The sequence below is a fragment of the Podarcis filfolensis genome (genome assembly GCF_964270895.1).
Source record: "Podarcis filfolensis genome assembly, chromosome: 7".
NCBI classification, from domain to species: domain Eukaryota; kingdom Metazoa; phylum Chordata; class Lepidosauria; order Squamata; family Lacertidae; genus Podarcis; species Podarcis filfolensis.
Window position 1 is genome coordinate 3,375,778 of NC_139603.1, and position 18,488 is coordinate 3,394,265.

At 41.9% G+C, this 18,488-nt stretch overlaps 1 protein-coding gene across 14 annotated transcripts in view; it reads right to left on the reverse strand.

Annotated features, from left to right (window-relative positions):
• The window catches only part of KIAA0232, a 47,904-nt gene that overhangs the window by 18,112 nt on the left and 11,304 nt on the right, over positions 1-18,488 (reverse strand). For 7 of the 14 annotated variants that reach the window (XM_083624424.1, XM_083624419.1, XM_083624417.1 and 4 more), the window contains 3 exons: positions 15,862-15,903; positions 6,833-6,970; positions 1,657-1,723 (listed from right to left, as the gene is read on the reverse strand). In XM_083624424.1, coding sequence (XP_083480550.1) covers positions 1,657-1,723; positions 6,833-6,880 — 115 coding nt within the window. In that variant the 5' untranslated portion in view covers positions 6,881-6,970; positions 15,862-15,903. Of the gene's footprint in view, positions 1-1,656; positions 1,724-6,832; positions 6,971-14,121; positions 14,208-15,393; positions 15,904-18,488 lie in introns of all 14 variants that reach the window. The other 7 variants (XR_014550913.1, XM_083624422.1, XM_083624415.1 and 4 more) reach the window with 2 other exon arrangements.

Consider the following 18,488-nt stretch of genomic DNA (forward strand, 5'->3'; position numbering starts at 1 on the left):
TAAAAAATAAAATAAAAACAGCCCTCTGAAAATGTGATATCATACTTTCCCTACCAGGCTACTTCTTATAATGAGAAACATGCATCATATTAAGTAATTGTATTTACAGTAGTATTATTGCATAGTTTAACAGTTTAAGCACTATATTTTAAACCTTTCATCAAGTGAATTTTGTCCTCTAAAATTGATCAAATATTATTTGAACACAATCAGGGTAGCCTTATATACATTTGGGATTTAACTAATTTTAATAATTCTCAAAAACACGCTCATAAGTTACTGAAACCATTAAAATATATAGAATTTGTCAATACAGCCTTTATATCATGCAGGGGTGTAATTCAAATCATTTGCTCAAATAACCCACATTTCTTTTACATTATAGTATTCTGTTTGGAGACAAGCGGGGAGCAGTTATGAAAGTAATGGATTAATTAATTTCAAGGAGGCCAGGAAAATTCATTTACCTAAGCTTTCCAGAAACACCAGCTACAGATACAGATAAAAATGTGTTGATGTTCAGCTGTTTGGTAGATGAGAGTAAAACGTTTGGGGTTTGAGACCGGAACTAAGATGAGAACTCAGTGAGTTAAGAGTATGAGATCACCCAGATATTTATGGTGAACGACATTAATGAGACACAATGTGTTATTTTTTGAAGCCAGGGGATGGATCCAAGTGGGCTGATGGCTTGCTTTTGTCTGCTCCCTCGTATCAATCCCACAATTGTAAATTTGTATGTATTACTGCAGGTAAAAGTCTAGCTTAAAATGCAATCTAAAACAAGGTCAAGTGTAGGCTTTAACCTCTGAATCATCACTCAAGTGACTTAATAGATCCTTTGCTATGAAAAGAGAGAATGATGATGACCACCAACTTAAATCTCATTGATTTCAAAGGGACTAAAGTGACAATAATTTATTCTGGCTTGCCTTCCCAGGCTAAATACTTAAGTGTGTTACTATTATAAGTATTGCATTTTCTTAGTTTCAATATAAACTTTTTCAAGTGCACCTTCAGACTTTTATCAACCCATTAACAACTCTAGAAAGCTGGTCATTGATTGGGGTAGCCAAGATAGAACGGGATGTTCCAAATTGTAATCCAGCAACACCAAGCTGGTCTCCCATGGATTACATTCTCTTGTTATGGCTTCACAATGTTCCTTATATATAGTGGGATGGATCTCAATTTACTAAGAAATGTCGCACATCATGACCCAATATTACATCTACAGTCCTTGAAGAACTTGGGTGCAGTCATCATGAAGAGCCAATAAAGTGGATTGTACTATTTTAGGCTGCAGTGGAGGTTCATGTGACTGAATGCTCCATCACAATAAAAGTATTCCTGTGCTCAGCAAACCAGCTAAAAGGCTTGACTTCAATGTCTAAGACTGGGGTAAAGGGTGAAGCACTCTAAACATGCGACTTCTCACTAGCAGCCTGAAATGGGAGACACCTTACAATTTGAGAGACCTGGGTTTTGTTCTAGCCTAACTGAAACCATAGAACTGTGTAAGGTACTGAACTAATGCATCTAAGAATGGTCTAGCCCCACTGCCTTGTGATATTTTGTATGAAAGTGTGGTTTATAAATACTTAAATAAAAATAAAAAATAACTCTGAAGATATGTAGTCCAAATGTTTTTCTCACCTTGTTCACTCTGGAGATCTTTCAACCTGCAGCAGAGCTCCTCCACTAAAGTCTCAATCCCAGAGCTCTGTGTAATAATAAAAAAGCTTACAATGACTACTTGGCATTTACTTAATACATTTCAAGTACTGAAAGTGCTTCATATATATTGTCTCCCTAAGAGTCTCAGCAGGTATCCCCCACTCCAAGGTAATGCTGGCAAAGAGAATAGTGGCTTGTATCTAAGCCAACTAGTTAATTTTTGGTTGCAGTGTGAGCAAGTAAACAATTTCCCCATCTTTGCTCAAATTTGGAGCCACTGGAGCTGCTTTTAAGGAACTAATTGGAATGTTCAGCCAGTGAAATGTGTAGTTTGGCCTAGGTGTCAAACTAAAATGAAATGGAGCGGAGGGCCATGTTACCTATCCAAAAGTTCCCCAAAGAACTTTAATTTTAAAACCAAAAAACATCAGTTCAATAGCTACACCAGATCTTATCCCAATTATTATTATTATTATTATTATTATTATTATTATTATTATTATTATTATTATTATTTGTACCCCGCCCATCTGGCTGGGTTTCCCCAGCCACTCTGGGCAGCTTCCAACAAAGATTAAAAATGCATTAAACTGTCACACATTAAAAACTTCCCTGAAGAGGGCTGCCTTCAGGTGTCTTCTAAATGTCAGGTAGTTGTTTTTCTCTCTGACATCCGGTGGGAGGGCATTCCACAGGGCGGGTGCCACCACCGAGAAGGCCCTCTGCCTGGTTCCCTGTAACTTGGCTTCTTGCAGTGAGGGGACTGCCAGAAGGCCCTCGGCGCTGGACCTCAGTGTCTGGGCAGAATGATGGTGGTGGAGACGCTCCTTCAGGTATACTGGGCTGAGGCCGTTTAGGGCTTTAAAGGTCAGCACCAACACTTTGAATTGTGCTCGGAAACGTACTGGGAGCCAATGTCAAAAGGCAATCCCAACAAATCTCTAATTTTTGAAATATTAGTGTTATTTAGAAGTATAGATACGGAAGTACAGTGAGGGATAATGGCCAACCAGCTGCATTTCACTTGATCCTTACACCTTGTCACCTATTGCTTATTTTCACTAATTGTTAGTCTACCAGCTGAAATGTATTTTCAATCATTTATTCAACCCAATGTTCCAGCACATGTCTAGCCTTTGGCACAACACTCTATGTCCCATGCTCTACTACTATGGTGAGAAACCACTGGCCCATGCGCCTAAACAGGCACACATATCCCAGATGGCCTGCAAGATGACCACTTTGGCCAAACAACATCCAGCTGTCACTCACCTGACATCAGGTGAAGGACAAGTAAAGCCACAGCTGCGTAAGAACAATCAGGAGCCTTAGAGAATGCTCCTGATGGTTCCTTTGCACCATGACTTAAAATGATTAAATTTGGCTCTGAATGTAAACTGCACAACTTTTGAGCAGATCATGGAGCTACCCAAGAGCTCTGATCATCACCTCTGTCTTACTAAAACTCATATTGTAACTATGCCCATCATATACAACCAATTTACCCTCCCCTCCCCTTGGCCTGCTGCAGTCAAATGGCAGCTTGATTTCAAGTTTCCAGCACCCTGGGGAATGAATTTCACTCTTCTTCACCTTTCTCAGCACACCTCCTGAAAGGTAATGCTGCAGGGGCTGCATCGCCTGAAAGGTAAGTTAGCAAGGCTTGACTGGTAGGAAGCTGTAGCCCCTGATTACTCAGAGCTCTCAGAAGAAGCTTGTGAGGAAAAAATGGCTCCAGGGCCTAAAAGCAAAAGGCAGGAAACCTTGTAGCAGCTTAGATAATAAAAAAGACGGAGGGGAGTGTATTCATAAAATAAGAAAGACTTTAGCAACAGACTGAGCAGCTGCTTTGCATTCACTTGAAAGCAAGATTGATATGTTATCTAATCAAATAGCTGATGTAGCACAAACAGCAAACGAGACCCTCAATACCAGCTTAAGCACCCAAACATAACTGCAAGCACTTAAGGTAAAATGGCAAATGAATATTTAGATTTAAAATTTGCTTCTCAACTGGATAGAGAAAAATTTGAAAAAAATTAAACTACATGGGATTCTGGAAAAAGAGGAGGAGGAGATATGACTGATTGGATTTTAAGTTGGTTAGACAGTTTGAATATATAACCCCCCATCACTCTCCATGACACTGAAAGGGGACACAGAGTGGGTGCACCAAGAGCAAGTAACTCAGGGGCACCAAGAGATATTGTTGTCTGCTTTGAACGCTACCAAACTAAAACTCTGATTTTAAATGCCCTACGCAACTATCCAGAACTTAAATACAACTCATTCAGTGTAGAGGCATTTCCAGATTTATGCCAGGAAACTGGCTCAACAGAGATAATTCATACCGTACTTTTCGCACCATAGGACGCACTTTTCCCGTCTTAAAAACTAAGGGGAAAAGTCTGTGCGTCCTATGGAGCGAATGCAGGGGGGAGGCAGGCAGGAAAAGCCCCCAAGAGCCCCACACAAGCTTCGCGCGGCTCTTGAGGGCTTTTCCCCAAGAGGGAGAAGGGACTGACACCGCCAGTCAGTCCCTTCTTCCTCCTCTAGAAAAGCCTTGCACAACCTCTCCAGCCGGGGGGAGGCTTCGCAAGGCTAAAGAGGAAGCCAGGGCAGGGAGCGCGATCCATCCCGTTCACTGCCCTGGCTTCCTCTGTAGCCTTGCGCGCCTCTCCGCGATCCACCAGAGGTAGATCTTAACCCTTGCCTCACCTGGGAGCTTCTCTGGGCAGGAATTCCCTCAGCTTAAGTGGGGTGGGGGAAGTGTGGCAGGTAGGGGGGTACCTACCTAGACACTGAAGCCACATGTCTCTCAGATGAAAATTGGGAGTGGGCATTGTGTGAAGTGGCTGTGGATCTCCTGCTGCAGAACTGTAGGACTGTATAGAGTTGGGAGGGCCACCCGAGGGTCATCTAGCCCAGCCCCCTCACAATGTAGGAATCACAGCTAAAGAACGCTGTCTTGGCTTCTTTGCTCTTTGGGGCTGGTGAGGGAACCTGGGCTTCCCCCGCAGCCCCAAGAAGCTCTGGGCGCAGCCTGTCTGTTGCTCTTTGGGGCTGGGGGGGTGTAATATTTTTTTCCCTTGATTTCCCCCTCTAAAAACTAGGTGCGTCCTGTGGTCCGGTGCGTCCAATAGAGCGAAAAATGTCACACCACTGCGCTGAAGGCTGCAGGGATTTCCTACTGATGGGGGTTCCCATTTAAGTTGTTGGTGCAAGTCAATGGCAAACACATTGCTGCCTCTGATAAACTGCCTCTACAAAATATTATCCATGAACGTAAAATTGCAATCCCCAAAGTAGCTGCAAGGAGTGGAACTAACCTCCCCTCCTCTTCCTCATGGTTCATGCACAGAGAGAAAAAGAAAATGCAAAGCTCTGCAGCAGACTCTCTTCGTTCACACCATGGCTCTTAGGCCTTTGTAAAGCACAAACGATTAAACCAAGCACTTAGCCATCAGGCTTATTATGACTAACTCCCAGAGGAGGAGAGGGTGTGGAGCAAAAGATCTTTCTCTGCCTCAGCCCCCCTTCTGTTCCTTGGTGTGCTAGCATAATGCTCTCCACAGCTTCCCCTATTCCAGCCACAGATAGCTGGATGCACCTTGAACAGTTTGCTATGTTAAAAGTTGAAGTTCTCTGTTCTTACTGTTCTCTCCTGTTGAGAGTTTATTGTACAGTGCAATCAACCCTCAAGCATACTGCTGTGTTCTTACTTCCTCCTTCGACATATTGGATAAGCACCATTTGTTCTCAACTATGGTTATAGTGCCACCCCCTGTAAAGGTAATTTCATTAAATGCTAAAGGTTTAGGCTCTGCTGTGAGGTGCTCCAGAGTAGAAACGCTCCTGAAAAAGGAACATCCAGATATAATTTTGATACAAGAGACACACCAAAAAAGCAACAACAGCAAAACAACTACACTGCTACAACTACACTGCTATTAAAGGGCAAATGGTTGGGTGACCAAACCTGTGCCCTCAGTAAGGGGTGTGGCCATAATGATTGCAAAAATAAATAAATGCCCATTCACTATTCAGGACTCCATAGCAGACCCAAAAGACAGATACCTCACTAGGGTCTGAGAAGGTTTAGTTCCTTAAAGACTGGTGAAGCCTTCACTAAACTTTTGCATGCCAATAATTATGCAACCCCTGGCAGATCTGCCACCCCACTGACAGGGAATTTACATTTCACTTGTACATGTATGGCCCATTTGGACTATATCTTCATATCCAAAGATCTCTGGTATAAAGTGACAAAAACAGATATAGGAATCATCCCAGTCTCAGACGATGCCCAAATTCTATCTCTATAGCAGTGGACTCTCTAAGCCCAAGTTCATTTTGCTGACTTTTGATTCTCTCCTACTAACCAACAAATTGGCTAAAGAAAGTCTTCATCAAGCGCTAAAGTTTTATTTCCTATAAAATGCCATCCCGGACACTAAAATCTCGAGCCTATGGGATGCCATGAAACCCGTCATCAGAGGGCAAAGCGAAAGCCAATCTAGCAGAAAAATAAATAAAGGGAACTTGCTTCTTCCAGACCACACAAGGAAATACGGGACTTGGAAATCTTGGAGGAAGGAGTAGCAGAGTTGTCAGACTTTATCATCCCAGGACCCAAGGAGGTCTCGGGGCCCCATGTCTTAGGCTATGCTATGAGGCTTTTCAATTAAAGCAAATTAAAGCAAATGGTCACATTATTAATGGTTCATTCTCAGGGGCTACAATTAGTATGGGAGAGTGATCTGGGTCTCTGGATAGAGCAACAAGTATGGGAAACGATGTAGTCTAAACCCCCACTTAAAAGTGATAAATATATATGGCATTGCACTCAGTTGCTTCCCAGTTTTCCCCTCACCTCTATATTTTCATTTCATTTTTCTATTTGTATTTATTCTTATTGAGTTTTGTATATGCTTATGTCAATAACCATTCTGTATGAAAATGGCAATAATAATAATGAAGTTTCTTATTTTTTTAAAAAAATTAAACTTAAGATTTCATATTCAACTGGGATATTTTGAAGGGAAGCTTTCTATAACTGAAATTTACCAACATTACAAAACTAAAATTTATCCACCCCAATACCACATTAAGAATGAGAAGTTACATAGAATTAAACAAGGGTGCTAATTCTTACTTCATCAGAAGCAGAGCGAAGACACTGAACAGCAGCCTGTTTTTTCATTTCTTCTAGTGTTAGATCAGAGCATTTTTTCTTACTCTTTCCCCATTTCTTGTAAGCTCCTTTTTCCCAACCCAGGAAGATGTCATTCTCCTAAAAATAAATTAAAGCGAAGAATAAAAGTTAACAGCAGTATTTGGCTCCATGTTGTTTGCAAGATGCTGAAGACTTTTGTACAAGGATGGCACAAATACCGTGGTGAGGAGCAGAAGCACAATAACTATGTACACGAGCTCCATGAGCCCATTACTTGCCCTCCTGACTCTTAGCTTTAATTACAGTAGATCCAACCAACTAAATTTTCCAAATACAGATTTACAATAAAGATTTAAAAACACAAGAGAATATAATGTATGCATCAAATAACATCAGCAACACTTACAACAGCACATGATAGAGCAGCACAAAAACTTAGGCAACACTTATTCGGCTAAATTGCCTCGGAGTGTAAACACCTAGGTGTCCTAAAAGCAGGCACGGCGAAAGCCTCACTGAGGAGAGTATTCCAGAACTGGATTGCCACCACAGAGAAATCCATTGCCTGGTCACTACTTGACATAGTTGTGAAAACAGAGGTACCCAAAAGAAGGTTCCCTAAAGATGAACTACACAGGTTAACTCAAAAGGAGACAGGGGTCTATCAGATACCCTGGCTGTAAGCTGTGAAGGGCATTAAAAAGAAACAGATTAGGAGCAAGTGCAGAGATCAGTACCATCAGTGCCCCCAATGCTTGGTCCCAGTTGGCACACCTAGTTGGATTTTGCACTAAATGTAATTTTTCAATTAGGCAACCAAACATATAATGCATTAAGGTAAAGGTAAAGGGACCCCTGACAATTAAGTCCAGTCACAAATGACTCTGGGGTTGCAGCGCTCATCTTGCTTTAAAGGCCGAGGGAGCCGGCGTTTGTCCGCTTAAGCAGACAGTTTTTCCAGGTCATGTGGCCAGCATGACTAAGCCGCTTCTGGCGAAACCAGAGCAGCGCACGGAAACACCGTTTACCTTCCCACTGGAGCGGTACCTATTTATCTACTTGCACCGTGTGCTTTCAAACTGCTAGGTTGTCAAGAGCTGGGACCAAGCAATGGGAGCTCAACCCGTCACGGGGATTCAAACTGCCGACCTTTCAATCAGCAAGCCCAAGCGGCACAGTGGTTTAACCCACAGCGCCACCCGCGTCCCCATATAATGCATTACAGTAGTCTAATCTCTAGGACAGCACAGCAGAGATAACTAAAAGTAGGCTCTGTCCCAGCAACTGGCACACCAGTCAAACTGATAAATGGCACCTCATGCCACAGAGGCTACTTGTGCCTCCAGCAACAAAGCTAGATCTAGAGCACCAACTGATAAACCTGCTTCTTTATGGGAAGTACAACTCCAAGTGTTTGAACTCTGCCTACCAATACTGACAAGCCACCCACCAACAGCTCTTGTTTGTCTTATCTGAATCAAATTTCAGTATATTGACCGTCATCCAGTCCATTACTGGGCCCAGTTACTGATTCAACATTTCTACCACCTTATATGAATCTAATGTAAATAGATTCACTATCAAGGGTCCTCTCTAGTACTGGACATCACATGGATGGATACTTAACTGCAAGTGGTTGAAATCTTGCTCCAAAGTTGACTGAACACCTGTAGTCGTGTTTACCACATGGCAGTGAAGGCAGCAAAGTCATAATTCACCATGTCAATCACACCCTTGATAAGTGAGCTGGCAGAGTTGTTCCGTGTAGTCCAGAGACTAGTTAGCCCAAATTCAAGGGGTGGACTCCTAGAACATATGGTAACTAGCAGCTACTAGCTTGCAAGGCACTTTATCCCTGATATATGTAGCACAGTTGATAGAGCATGAGACTCTTAATCTCAGGGTCATGGGTCCGTGCCCCACGTTAACCAAAACATTCCTGCAACGCAGGGGGTTTGACTAAATGACACTTCTGGTCCCTTCCAACTGTACAATTCTGTGATTCTATACTTCAAAGACAAAATCTCTAAACTTCATAGTGACATGGATGTTATTATTATAGCAAATCCAATCAGGGTTCCAATGAAGCGTCTGGCCCATTGTTATGGGACCATTTCCAGTTGATGTGGCCTGAAGATGTGGACAGATACTTGAAGAAATTGAGCCAAGCATATGCCCTCTGGACATTTGCCTTTCTGGCTGGCTATAGCTAACCACAGTGGGGTGGCTGGGTGGGTCTAGGGTGTTGTGAACACATCACTGCATGAGGGGGAGGTCCCAGCCGCCCTTAAATAGGCAGCTACTCCTTTAAAAGCCCACAGTGGACACAATACCCTTATTTTTAAGAAACATGGTGAAGATGGTGGTTATGGAACTGGTGGCACTGTATTACAGTTTTTCCATTCCTATTTGTGCAGTCAAATCCAGAAATAAACACTGAAGGGATGCTCTTTGACCCCCTGGCACCAGCATTAGAAACTGGTATAGAAAAGCTAGGAGTCAAATGGCTTTTGGGACCTGGGCTGTGGGCACCAAAACAGAATGTCTAGTCATCAGTGGGATGGGTGTGTTGACAACCATTTTTTTGTTATTATTTTGTTAAGTATGAATTAATACACAATTCACATAAGTAACACATTGTTAATATCTCATTTTTAGCAGAAATTGTTAATACATTTTTAATTTGGCGTTGACAATAAAAATATTGGTACCATACTTCAGTTTTCAAAACATTCTACTCTTTATTGTTAAACGCCTTAACGTATTGTCTATCCTTAACATATACTTTGAGCACATACATTTCAGTAGTCCTTGAGTGTCAGCAGGCACAAAAATGGCACCCAGACTTTTTGAGCTCGCAACTGGAGAATTTGGGCACAAAATGCACCTGGCGCCCTGCTAATTTTGAACCCTGCCTGCAACTTGTGCTGTGGGGTTCTACATGGCACAATTTTGTCCCCAATGTTATTTAACCTCAGGACTAGATTGCTGCAATGTGCTCTATGTTCTTGGGCTTGGTCTAAAAATTCCAGCTATTGCAGAACGCTGATGGGGGAAGGCAGTCAGCATTTGCACCGCTGCCCAAATGCTACTGGGCCAGATTCAAGGCACTTGGTGTTGATATACAAAGCCCTGAACAACTTGGGTTCACAGCACCATACGCAGCTGAGCGTTTATACCCCATCTGGATCACTGAGATCATCTATAGATGCACTGCTAGTCGTTCTCATGTTACCGAGGTCTGACTGTCCTCACCTAGAATGTGGGCATTTAGTGTTGCCAGTCACATACTGCAGAACACTCTTCCACCCTTTAAAGCCTTGAAGACTTTTTATGCCAACAGAACTATGCAGCTGTTTAAAACACTATAATGATTATTGTGTACTCTTTTTAACGGAGTGTTGCTTTTTCTCATTATACACTGCCCTTCTGTTCTATGATGTATGTATATGTGTGTGTGTACGTGTGTGTGCGTGCTAACCCAAGCTTCCTCAAACTTGGCCCTCCAGATGTTTTTGGCCTATAACTTCCATGCTAGCAGGACCAGTGGTCAGGGATGATTTGAGAAAAGGTTCTTAAGTCCATGTCAAAGAAATGATCAACATCTTAACTGAACAAGGAAATCCATTTGAAGAAACTGATTTGGTGTCAATTGGGGGCTCAAAGGTAATTCTAAGTGTCGAAGCTGTCAAGTGTGTTACAGAGGCATTTACAATAGGACTGAAAAAGTGTGAAGAATATGTCATGCCTCGTCTTGATCAAGTTCAAAATACATAGAATCATAGAATCATAGAGTTGGAAGAGACCACAAGGGCCATCGAGTCTGTAACCTGAAGCGTCTGTAACCCAAGGTATCACTGTACTAGCAATTGGCTGGTGGTTGTTAACTTCTTGATCCACAAAAGCTTCTTTAGGTGAAGCTTTATAGTTACTTCCTTCAAAGACAGAAGCACTCCTCCACAAAGTGAGGCATTCGTCTTGTCTTTGACCTAGCTGGCCAATCCCTCCCTTCTTGATATAAAACAAGGGGAAAAGATCAAGCATACAATAAACTGGTCTACACCCCAACAGCTGAAACTCATCTGAAAATACTTTGATTCAAATATGTGCTGGATACATCTATAATCTGTACTCATCAACAGCAGCATCAAAGTCATGGAAGATATGAACAATTTCTGCCTCAATGCACTTTGTATGCACATCACAGGCATACCAAAGGTTGTCATCCCCTCTGACATTATCTTCCACACCAACATTTCAGTCTACTTAAGTTCCTCCCTCACCACATTTATACACACCACTAGCTGTCATACCCTCTTCTGACCCATTCTGCTCCTCTACCTACTGTCTAATTTCCCTCCTTCCCTCTGAACAGTTATCTCAACTTCTGGCTGCTCTCCACTGATATGGTACACTGTATGTATGCTCCTCAACTTCTCTGCTGTCTTCTATACCATCAACCACTTTCTCCACTGCAACTTCCTTCATTCCTTTTTTTTTTAACGTATTGTTCTCAGCTGGCTCCCCTCAAGGCAGTGCTTGATCGAAGTCTTCCCTGTGGAAGGAAGTTTCTCTTGGCACAGTCTATGAATACCTTCAAATTTTATGGCTTTTCAGGGACTCTTAATCTCAGGATCATGGGTTCAATTCCCATGTTGGGTAAAAGATTCCTGCATTGCAAGGGTTTGAACTAGATGGCAACTCAATTCTATGAGGTTATCTATATGATGATGGCACACAGCTCTTCTTTTCTACCTATTATCCTTCTTCCATCCCAATCCACATATGACTGCCCATCTGGTTTTTTTACTAACTGCCATCTTTTTACTTACTTACATCTAACTGCCACCTCAAACTTTGTATACAAGAACACGATTGTCTTACATCCAAAATTGCTGTCTGTATCCACTGGCATCAACATTCACCCTGTTAAACAGGCATAAGCCTCATCTTTGATCACTAAACATGATGAACAAAAAGCAGAAGATTCTATTTGTGTTAAAGTGCTTCTATCTACATAATGCAAAGCAAAAATTCATCCTATCCTCTTCACTCTAGTCCAAATAGTTGCAGGCTTCTCTCTGAACCTTCTTGTCACATATTAGCCCTCTATCAAAAACTTCAAAGTGAAAGAGATTTGCCCCTCTTATTGCTCAAAATACATGATACCCCTTCTCCGTTTACTACGCTGCAATCCCATCCCTTTTCACAACATTCACACACGTATCTACAACATCTTTAGATTTACAAACTTCCCTGAGTCTTCCATTCTATCCTTGTTCCCACTTACATCCCTACTGGGACCTCTACACTCCAACTCTGCCACCAGGGACTCCATTGGTGGCTGCCGCATTTTCTTCCCAGATATCCCCATGGAATGATGCTAGATTAGAATACCCAATTATATTCTGGGATGAAAAAATTGTGGCTATCTGCCACTAAAAGCAGCTGTGCCATGGACAAAAAGTAGAGGAGTGGCATACTCCATAACACAAAAATGTTTGTAGAGGAATGGGGAGAAGGGCAATCCCAGTGTTATCAGGGTGGCATTTAGACTATTGCTTGAGGAATTGCTGGTTGCTTTCACATCAGCACTAACATTCTCAGAAGGGTTACTTCATAATCTGTAAAAAGGTAAAGGACCCCTGATGGTTAGGTCCAGTCGCGGACGACTCTGGGGTTGCGGCGCTCATCTTGCTCTATAGGCCAAGGGAGCCGGCACTGGTCTGCAGGCAGCTTCCGGGTCATGTGGCCAGCATGACCAAGCCACTTCTGGCGAACCAGAGCAGTGCACGGAAATGCCATTTACCTTCCCGCCAGAGCGGTACCTATTTATCTACTTGCACTTTGACGTGCTTTCGAACTGTTAGGTTGGCAGGAGCTGGGACAGAGCAACGGGAGCTCACCCCGGCGCGGGGATTCGAACTGCCAACCTTCTGATCAGCAAGCCCAAGAGGCTCAGTGGTTTAGACCACAGCGCCACCCGTGTCCCCATATTATATTATAGTCATCTTCAAATATATATAGGACTATCACACAGAGAATGAAGCAAGCTTGTTTTCTCCAATGGATTCAAGTTACAAGAAAGGAGATTCTGACTAAAAGCAGGAAAAGCTTTCTGGCTGTAAGAGTTGTTTGACAGTGGAACAGACTCCTATGAGAGGTGGTGGACTCTCTTTCCTTGGATGTTTTTAAGCAGAGGTTGTATGGCCATCTGAAATGCATGATCTAGTTGAGATGCCTGCACTGCAGGGGGCTGGACTAGATGACCCTTGGGGTTCCTTCCAACACTACAATTCTATGATTCTACAAGGATTAGACGTGGGGTGAATTTAAATAAACAGAAATATATTTGATCAATGGAGAAATTTAATTTGTTTTAAATAAGGAACTTAGAATGGCTTTCCAGTATATTATTGTTTTTCTCGCTGTCTTTTGCAAATTGTGGTAAGAAAACTATAATTAAAAAGAACTGGCCAACAGTCAGGCAAAATGCAAGTTTTAGTCCCGCAACATCTTTCCCACTCTGGAAACCTGTTACTTTTGGTTTTGAAATATACTACAAAAACAGTATAGCATAAACATATTAAAATAGATTTTTTTGACAAACAAAACTCAGTAAAATAGCAACAGATGATAAAAACAATTTAATAGTTTTGAGAAAGTTTTAACCAAGTGAAAGAAAGTGGATACCTTAACAAACCATAGGTCTTAAGAGGTTTGCACGCAAGAGTGAGACTGGATGGGGTCTAGTTGTTAGTGTTCAGTCTCTCTCAACTCTACAGGAGTGTTTATGCTATCCAGGTGCAATACAAGTGTTCCTCAAGCAGCTTTGTCTGTCAACTTTGCCATGTTGGTCCTGAGCAAAGCAACACAAGTCCTAGCTCAGAGGTCACGGCAACGGCCTTAACTTTTGTTTTCCTTTAATGTTATTAAGCTCCACTGTAGGAAACCTATATTACTTTTGAGCACCAGGCTCTGCAAATACAAGCTTGCAGAGTTGAGAGACTAGGTGCCAGCTCCTAGAACAATAGTGGAACCTTGTGGTTCATACTCCTGTGTGCAAACCTCTTAAGATTTATGCTTTGTTCAGGTAGAAAACGGACAACCAGCCACATTCTCATCATCTAACTGGAGACCATTTATAAATCACATTTTCAAAATGCATTATAATTCATTCATTCACACACACACACACACACACACACACACAAAATAACTACTAACGTAGGCGACTATTACTCCCATACTGAATATGCCACACTTGCCTACATTCTGGCTCTGGCCTGTCAAGTGTCCATTTGCTGCCACTGCTGGTATCTCCCACACCACAGATGAAGGAAGAAATTGTGATCTATTTGGTAAAACAGTGCCAACATTTTACTTGAGGCTAGCAACATACAGCACCAGTCTTAAGGAACAAATAAAAGGCATGAGGAAAGAACGGCATACGGATTGTGCCAAAACAACTGCCAGCCAAGCTGTTATCCAGGGCCTCTTTTCTGGTAAATAGACTGGCACAATCCTGGCCAAACTGGTAAAAGTTCTATTTCGGAACAGTATGGCCTGCACCAACTGACTGCCATGTTAGTAATGCCTGCCTGCTATTCCTGCTGCATTTGCTGGTGCCATTGCAGGAGCATTTAAATCCTGCTGCCCAGGATGTGCCCTCTTCCTTTCCATCATCACTATTGCTCATGTAATGCCCTTGTAAGTTCTCCTTTTTCAAGTTGTAGAACAAGTTTAAGTTTGTACATGCAATTGGGTTATGTAGATAGACACATGGACCTCTCCTATATTCTTCCACTCACTGCCAAGTAATGGGTTCAAGGAATATACGAGTCAATTTTCAAAAAGCGGCAAATTAAAGCTGCAAGTAACAATGAGCCTTCTCTGGACAGCTCTAACCCCACAAATTCAATGAACACCTCATGCCAAACAGCAACTAAGAAAGTTTAAACATGGCTTAATGTCTAAATTTGAAAATAATAAATATGAAAAGAAAAAAGGGGAAGCGAATTGGGACACAAAAGGAAATTAAGGAAGGGACTAGGCAACAAGGATTTGAGTAAAAAACAAACAAGCTCCAGCCTTTGTAGACAGCACCTAAAGGCTGATGCCCAAAGCTTCATCTATCAATTAGCACTTAAGCAGATGATCCACCCTTTGCATATTTTTTTTGGGGGGGGGGTGTATTTGTAATGTGCCTATGCAATCAAGGTGGGGAGAGCTTGAGAAGCACCTCTGCTACTACAGAGACAGGGATATGTGGTTCCAGATCAGGGACAGCCTTGGTTAAAAAAAAACAAAAACTTGTTCAAAATGGTTAAAATCTGCCCCTTCTTATCCCTCCTCCATCTGTAAGATTTGGGTTGCCAGTCAATCAACCCTCAAGTCTAGTGTAACCACTCTGTACCCAATATTTGCTATTCAAAGGGGAATCTGAAATCAGTTAACACATCTAGAATTTCAAACACGTGTCACACAATGAAAACATGCATTCGTTTTTCACTCAAACAATATCCAAAATATGCAAATACCTGTTCCTGCAGGTCGTAGTCATAACTATCATGCAGTAGAAGACTGAGGACATAGCGAGTATAAATCATGGCATCAATGCCACATTTTTCTAGCTCTTGTCCCAGCCAGGTCTGCACGGGGCCCAAAGCATGAAGCAGAGACATTTCAGAAACAGGTACAGAGCCCAGACAGGAGCTTGAGGAGCTTTCAGATGGCAAACCATCCACAACAACTGTATAGATTGGGTGCATGAATCTAGGTGACTGTCATCCTTAGAACGTGATGCATTTTCTGTAGATGATATTCCGTAGGAACCTGGAGATGGTTATTTTTTTCACTCCAGCAAGGAGGAGAGAAGCTTGACTTCTAGGATAATCATTTATATTTCCTGGCAGTTATCAGTCTAAAGACAAGACCCACTCTTCAGGCATAACCACTGAGTACACTAAATCTTAACAGGAAACACATGTTTATGTGCATTTTTCTACCTTAATTTCACATTGACGCCAGATGTAAATCCCCAGCAGGACCTATAAATAAGAGGAAAAAAGAGGCTGTGATGCATATGAAGAAAAAAAACCACAATTTAAGCAAAATACATGAATGTATAAAGGGAACAGAAATGTACACTTATGGAAAAAACAAAGCCTTGTTATAAAAAGGAACTGAACTGAAGTGAACATTACAGGCTTGAAAACCAAAAAGAGAAAGTTTTGGGAAGCACTTTCAGCTGAGAAAGGGGAACCTTGTCTCCCTTTCCTTCGCTCTAGGCAAATCTTCCTTTGATCTTGATAAAGCAATTTTTTGCTCAGGGGCAATTAAATATTTTGACATGTGATCCACCTGTAAAACTTACTCAACCTCTGAGCACTCACTACTTTCCTGCTCTAAAAAAGGAGTGGTAAACTTTGAGTGCTTTTGTATTTTATTTTTAACCTTCCTTCTTACTGGATTCCAATCCCACAAGAGCCAAGTTTGCCATACATTATTAAATTAGCATATCTGTTTTGGTAATTATGGTTTTTCCTGCTATTCAGTTTTGTTAAAATTTTTATTATTAACTTGCTTTTGGAAATACTTGGGCAGTCATAAGTGGGCAATAATAAAATATTTACATGGAGAATTCTGCAGTACATTGAATTCAAAGGACTGGTTTGTTCCTTGCAACACCTGTAGTACTTAAGGCAACAGACTACAATATTAAAATAAGAAATATATCACACATTCCGATGGCTCAGTTGGTTAAAGCATGGTGCTGATCATACCAAGGTCGCAGGTTCTATCCCCATACAGGACAGCTGCCTATTCCTGCACTGCAGGGGGCTAAATAGATACTGTAATGTGAAGGGTCCCTTCCAACTCTACAATTCTTTTATATATATACAATTTTATTTTTTATTTTGACAAGGTAATAATAATAAATAAATAACAATAAAAATGTGCACCCCAGCCCCGAGACCATCCATTGTAACTACCCAACCTCCCAAAATTTCAACACCTCTTGCGATGGTTTGACCCCATTGCATTTTAACAGTACAAATTCTACACATACCTTCCATAGCTCCTCAAAATCATTTCTCCTCCATATTCCCCATCTTACCTTAATAGTGCATGTTATTTTATCATTAATACCTATATCCCACACCTCTTTATACCATTCTTCCATTTTATCATCACCTTGCCCCTTCCACGTCCTAGCAATAATAACTTGTGCAGCTGTCAATAAATTTGTACCTTCCACCCCATCATAAACTGATAATAATGCTACCTCGGGACTTTCGGTCAGCTTTAACCCAGTGATTTCTGTTATGTCCTTAAACACCCTTTGCCAAAAAATTGTACATATTTGCACCCCCACCACATGTGAACATAAGTCCTGGCATCCCCTCTAACATAACACTGAATATTCCTTGTTTATTTGATTTAATCTGACTGGTGTTAAATAACATCTCCAAATTAATGTATAATAATTTTCTTTTATCCTTATAGACATTTTCAAAGTGTGTTTCTCCCCAGCTTTGACTATTTATCTGCCCTGTTGTCTCCTTATCCCCACTACAAAATTACCGTATTTTTTGCTCTATAAGACTCACTTTTTCCCTCCTAAAAAGTAAGGGGAAATGTGTGTGCGTCTTATGGAGCGAATGCAGGCTGTGCAGCTATCCCAGAAGCCAGAACAGCAAGAGGGATTGCTGCTTTCACTGCGTAGCAATCCTTCTTGCTGTTCTGGATTCTGAGATTCAGAATATTTTTTTCTTGTTTTCCTCCTCCAAAAACTAGGTGCGTCTTGTGGTCTGGTGCGTCTTATAGAGCAAAAAATACGGTACTTATTTCAATTTTCCCACTCACCCACAGAATAGACTAAAAGTTTATCTGAGGTTCTATGGCACATAATTGCCCCCAGATGCCAGATGAATCCACAAACTTTCCTGCAGTGGGAAAGAAAAATCCCTGAGCCCCAACTCTAGAATGCAGAAGTCTTATTAAAAGGGCTCCAGTGTGCAGAGTAGACACAGGAACTCTCTCCTTCTTTCTTCTAGCCTTTAAACTACTGTTCTCTGAAGAGAACATATAGTCTTGTGTACAGCTCCCAACCACAATTTCTTCCTCTGTTCCTCTAGAAAAAGAACAGAAAGGGAGATTACAGATGCTAGCAACAGCTTGGGATGCCCTGCTGTGCCCACAAGCTAAGGGTCATGGCAGGATGCTTGGATATCCGACCACTGTCCCTGGCCCCCCTGCCCAAGTGATTCTAGCCGAGAGAAAGACACGAAGCCTAGTAGTTGCTCAAGTGCCGTGCTACACTAGCAGTTTCCCCTATCATCTCTCAACAGGAGTGTGGGGAAAGGACAGCTGCAAAGTACATGGTCTGGTACTAAGGCACCTGCTAGTCAATTGGTCCATTTAGGTTAAGGCTAAAAGGCATGATCTCCATGTCCTTCAGAGGCCAACAGCTGCCTAAGTGCTCAGCCATGTGCTCTACAGCTGTCCTTTACCCGTTTCCATCTCTCAACAGCAAAGGAAAAAGGACAGCTGCAGGGCGCATGGTGACTGCCAGCCTGGGGGGACTGGGGCTGAATTGTGCAGCGTTTCACAGAGAAATCCACTTTTCTTG